General features: G+C 43.7%; 1 protein-coding gene across 1 annotated transcript; it reads right to left on the bottom strand.

Moving 5' to 3' along the window:
• Positions 1-343: 343 nt before the first annotated feature.
• On the bottom strand, positions 344-2,224 carry LOC118753451. The gene has a single exon (XM_036488331.1). It carries the CDS (start codon positions 2,222-2,224, stop codon positions 344-346), a length of 1,881 nt encoding a protein of 626 aa, XP_036344224.1.
• Positions 2,225-5,841: the final 3,617 nt, after the last annotated feature.

Below are 5,841 nucleotides of genomic sequence, written 5' to 3'. Positions count from 1 at the left end.
TGTATGGCGATTCAAACGATTGGCAATCCGACTGAGTCCAGGTCCTCCAAAAATGCCTCGGTGGGTACATTATTGAAAGCTCTAGCTTTAAATGTCCTGAAAATCCAGCAGTTTTGGATTCTCGGTAGTATCTAGCCGCCTTTTCTATTTACAACACCACACCGTACATACATAGACCACTAAGCTTCACAATGTTCCACTTCCTGGCGTAAATTTGCAATACTCACAATGTAAATAGTAAATTTAAATCAACTTAACTAATTTAATAGTTCTATATTCGACATCACTAAAGGATTGTTAATAGCCTTTAAGTACAGATTTTATTTTTCAAAAGTTCTCTAATTTACGCATCAAATTTCTTTAAAAATCTCAAAGCACAGCGCAAACAATAACGCACCAGCATTCGCTTCTTGCTTTGCGCAAAATAACACAGATTCTCCAACGCAAAACCACAGAGGGCACTCAACAGTCCCGCTGACCACACAATCCAAGCGAATTGAAAATACTCCTGATTCAGTGGTTGTTTCAAAGGACGCATTTGTTTGCGCCTATTCAGTAAACCCGCACGAAACCCATCGCTTTTCGCGCTTTCTATCCATTTGATAGTAAGGCCTGCGGCTTGCGCCCGCAAAATGAACCGATTTACTAAGTGCTCGTAGGGCGACCGATTGGGCAGTAAAAATCCAAACGGCAATGTGGCAATACTTTCTCCACACTCATGCAAAGGCTTTCGGTCCATGTGTTCCTGCTGCAGTAACACAAAGTGCACCACATCTGCACAGGCGGTATAAGCGTTCGGCTTTAATGCCATTAGTTCATCTCTCAATTCGGTGGGATCGCGCGGAATCAACAGTCGGAAAAAGTCCTTAGACAAACTGCTGCTGTTGCGTAAGACCTCTATTTCATTAAAGTTAGTATTTATGCTGACATTGTGCTCGACCAAAGACGCCAATGTGTTCCAAGGTGGATCAAATATGGCTGAAGCCAAGAAGCTGGTGAGCGAAGCTTGGTAAAGATTTGTGAGCATGAAACCAAGTACAGCTGTGAGCACTAAAGTGCTGGCACTGTGCCAGTGAAAGCATTTGCGATCGCACGGCGTGTTGATGGGCAGAAATAGTAGCAAACGCCACACTTCCAAGCAGCCGCGTCCGAAGCTGGGTCGCACCTGTGGATTCCAGTAGGAGGATATGAGTTCCGACAAGCGGCGTATAAGACTTAAGTAGAGCAGGCCAAGAATAAAACAAAACCACGTGTGTGTCTGAAAAGGGCGCACGAAATAAAGAAAACGCTCGATTTCACCGCTAGATGGGACTAGGACAGAAATTGGCTGCATCCGTATGGGATAACTTAAACGCAAGCCCGGATAGAAGAAATACAAATTCATTGATATATCCAAACCGCCGCGTCGAATCTGATCTATAACGCTCATTATATTGTAACGACTCGAGTTGTTCAAAGTTACCAGTTGCAGCGTGGCATTGTGTGTCTTAGCGAGCGCTAATAGCATTTCCGCCGCATAGCCAACTATTTCAGAATTGTTTTGCATCCAAGGTTGCAGTTGAAAAGCGCGCGGTGGATCGAACTGATACGTGGTGCGCACGCTGCTGCGGTGGAAATTATTCAACTTATCGCTGAACCAGGCCGCATGCACTGGCATCTGTCGTACGCGCAATTGTGGAAAGCGATCATAACCGTACACAGTGAAAGGTTTCTTCTTGTTTTTTTCTTCGGCATTATCATCCACGAATACCATTGCATTGATAAAACCATTGCGCCAACACCACTCAAAATGCTCGCTCACCTGACTGCTGTACACCTGCCGACGAGTCACGTGCCGTGGCACCACAAACAGACCGCGCACACGATTCTGTCTATCGGCCAGCACATCGTTCATGCGTTGCCACATGGGATTGCGCGTCAGTTGGCCGACGGCAATGTAAAATATGTCGCTGCTAAACTTATCCGCCACCGTAGCGGCGCCCAGTGGCTCATTGCATCCTTGAGTTATTACAAATTTGGGCGTCGTATTGGCCGCGGTTATGTAAGGTTCTATATCGCTAAAGGCGCCGAAGTAAGCGATCGTGAGTATGGCGCGTTGTGCATGTACGGTCGCGATTACCCGGTCGATTGCATCGCGTCGGCGAAGTTGAGTCACCGCATCGAAGGAGTCATTGACGATTAGCTGCAAAAGCGCGCTGGATACGTGTGATTTAAACCAAAACATTATTTGAACTGCGCTCAGCATTGAAAGCGAAATTAAAATACGTAAGTAGTAGAAAGGTATGCGCTGCGCTATAGCTTTTTGATTGCTTAGAGTACAGGACTGTTGCAAATAAACTGTAATTACTGGATTAATATTTATTTTACCGGCAAGTGGTAATTGCATTTCAATGGCTTTGGGGTGAAATTTCAATAAGAAAAGTAAATTTTTGAAAGTACATGCGAGTATTAGCTAACCAATTTAAAATATAAGTATTCATTTGAAAAAAAAACTAACGCGGAACTACTTCTAAATAAAAATCGTGGCAGTCAAACGACTCTGAAGACCCTATTTACCTTTGAGCTCCATTCATGTTAATTCTCTCAGTACACTGAGAGTCTTAACTCCCTTGCTGGCGTTAGCATTCAGCTACTTTTGGGTTCCAGACCGCAAAGGTATAGAGGGAAATAAGGTAGGTAGATGAGCTAGGGACGCTGCGGTCCCGAATTTCACAGAACACGAACCATTCCTTGCAGTAGGCCCCAACAAGAGTTCAGGGAAGATCCCAGGAAAGGAATAATAAGAATGAGAGGACAGTAATGGCAAATCAACACAAGACTTCGCCAGGCGAAATTATTAATGGGATACATCACGAATCTTGGCAACCTGCCCAAGGAGTAACTGAGGATTTGCATGGGCTCCTCATCGGACACTGCAGATTAAGTGGACATCAACACAAGTGTAGTTAGACTAGGTTAGGTTATAAGGCAATAATTTGAATGTCCACTGTATTGCCCTTAATGAGGGGAAGGGAAAATAAACACAAAAAAGCGGTAAGAAAGAGGGTGGTAAAAGGGGAGAGAAAGGGGGAGGAACAGAGCGTTGACATCCACGGATTCTTATAAGAAAAACGCTCCGTGGCCACCACGAAGCTTCTCAAACGACGACTGGTATCTATTCCCGAAAGCTCATCGGGAGTGTGGAAGAAGTACTCATTGGCCTTGCAGCTTTCAGCGATTTTACTGTGACCTGTAACCCAAATATGCACAAATGCATAGTAATCCGATGAGGTCGATAGCGAGGTCAAGCAATCCCTCACCGTGCTCAACCGAACCATCGGAGTGCCAAGAGCTTGGCTTTCGGAACAGATATGCACGGCATTACACTAGTGAGTAACCAATCAGAAGACTCCTATATTGCGGCTACCTCTGCCTGGTACACACTGCAGTGATCGGGTAGCCTGGATTTCAGGTTGATGGAGAGTTCTTCGCAGAACATTTGTCCACCCACCTTCCCATTTAGCTTCGATTTATCCAAAAATACTGCACTTCTCCTAATCCTTCTCGCTGCCATATAGTTGGTAAAAGAAGCCTTCGCACCCAAACTCGTTTGGCATAGCATTAAGCGCCAGAGTTGGAGTGGTTCTTATGTCCCACTAATTCCAATTAAGGCTGCTCTTTTCACTCCTTCCAACTGCTTGCCGATGAAGGCCTTGACCAGGTTGTTCCACCAGACGAGTACCCCATAAAATAAAATTGGGTTAATTATAGTTTCATAAAGCCAATCAACTACTTGCGGTGAGAGACCCCAGCGCTTGCCAATTGCACCCCTACAACAATATAAGGCTACTGTTGCCTTTATAACTCTTTTCGCAACGTTAGGCTTCCAGAAAAGCTTCGCTGTTTAGGATCAAGCCCAAGCACACCCTGTCAGAAAGCCTTAGCCGAATACCGCCCATTGAGGGAAGACGGCAAGTCCGTACCTTATACCTCCTAGTAAAAATAACAAGCTCCGTTTTGCAGGGTTCACACCCTACCCTCAGATAAAATCCCAGTTTTCGACCAAGTTCAGGTAGTCCTGCATGAGTTTAAACAGTGTTTTCAGAAGCTTTCCGCTTGTTAGCAGTGCAACATTGTCAGCATCGGCAACCGGCACCGGGCAGCCACTTCGCTCCCAAGCCACCAACAGGTTGTTGAGGACAGTAACCCAAAGCAACGGCGAAAGAACTCCCACTTGCTGGGTACCTCTAATCAGCATGCAGTAAATAAACTTTAAAAGGTCGGCCCCGACCCCTAGTCCATTCAGGTGATTTAAGATAGCCTCAAGCAAGATGATATTAAAAGCACCCTCTATCTCAAGGAAGGCACCAAACGCGAGTGCCTTCTGCGAAAAATACTATCCAATACTATCAATGTCCGTGTGTAGGACCGTCTCAACGGCTCTGCCTTTGTAGTAGGCATGCTGGTTTAAGGAAAGACGCTCCCTGAGAACACCATCAACCAGCGGCATGACACCGTCGTAGACTTCTGCAGTTGAGCTAGTATAATGCTATCCTGACGCGGGGGAATCAATTGCCCACACAAGTCAGGAATCTGGTCAAATGATTTCTTTCGCTTTTACGATTCGGATAAGAAGACACAACTGCAACTGTTCCCTGCGTGTTTGACCGTCCTAATTTCAAAAGCTCTTTAAAACTTTCAGAGAATTGTAGGACCCAAACATGTGTTGCGATTAGGAGTAGAGGCCGCAATAGATCTGAAGATCGCTTTGCATACCACCTGTAATTATTAATCTATGGTACCCTATCCTTTCCATTAAAGCCACTTGAAAAGCATCGGAATGTCTTTAAAATTCATTACACTAATTGCACCTTTTCTGATGCAAATTTATGCCTGAGAATTTTGCTTTAAAACGCCTAAGGGAAATAAGTGATCTCTGAGGTTGGTACTGCTCTACAAATGTGTCATCGAAATGAGTGAATATTATAATTACCCCTCTGCAAATATTTACACTTGTATATCGAAAATGGACAATGTATTACACTCACGGCAATACAGACGACCACTTTGTAAGCGATTGTAGAAAGCTTAGCACATTATGTGCAAGTATTTGAGTTTGTTTATTTACCATTTGGTACAACAGCCAAGTGGCATAACAATACACACACACTCGTCATGATGAGGTCACACCGAGCAATGAATAATTTGCTATGTAAATACTAAATAAGAGTGGCAGCGACTACAACAACCAAAGGACCCGAAGGACTCGGAAGCAAATAGCAAATAGAAAGTAATTCTACTAAGAAGCAAGAAAAGCTAGGCGTTAAGAAAGTAACCGCTATGCTACAGGCAACTCAAACAAAACAAATATGTAGCTACAATAGCAACAATAATAACAACGACAATATCAAAATGTTAACAAGCGCAACAAAAACACTGCAGCCTAAGTTGATTTTTAGGTACGAGGAGCAGCTGACTCTGGGCCTTTTGCCAATCCGTTGACGCTAAATATGCGTTCAACTATTCAATCAACTTATTGTCTACCGCTTTATTTGCCAGTGTATATAAATGTAAGAATGGATGTGCTTCTCTGAGTGTTTGCATGAGCTTATGTTTGTGCAGAGTCAATCATGAATGAAATTTGCCCGCCATCTGTTTACAGTGCGAATGCAACGCGCAAATACATGCAGAATAAGGCATTCGGTTTAAAATAATACGTACCCGCGCACATACTCACATGAACACACATACACCCCGTGTCCAAATAATAAGCGCACCACATATAGACAAGTTTTAATAATTTTATTTTGTTTTGCTAGTTAATTGTATTTATTATTTTATAAAAATATAGTTTATTTTTTA

Source organism: Rhagoletis pomonella, unplaced genomic scaffold (genome assembly GCF_013731165.1).
Source record: "Rhagoletis pomonella isolate Grant_MI unplaced genomic scaffold, Rhpom_1.0 Rhpom_scaffold_00002, whole genome shotgun sequence".
Classification (NCBI taxonomy): Eukaryota; Metazoa; Arthropoda; class Insecta; order Diptera; family Tephritidae; genus Rhagoletis; species Rhagoletis pomonella.
The sequence above is the reverse complement of the archived record's forward strand: the minus strand, read 5'-3'. Positions and strand labels throughout refer to the sequence as shown.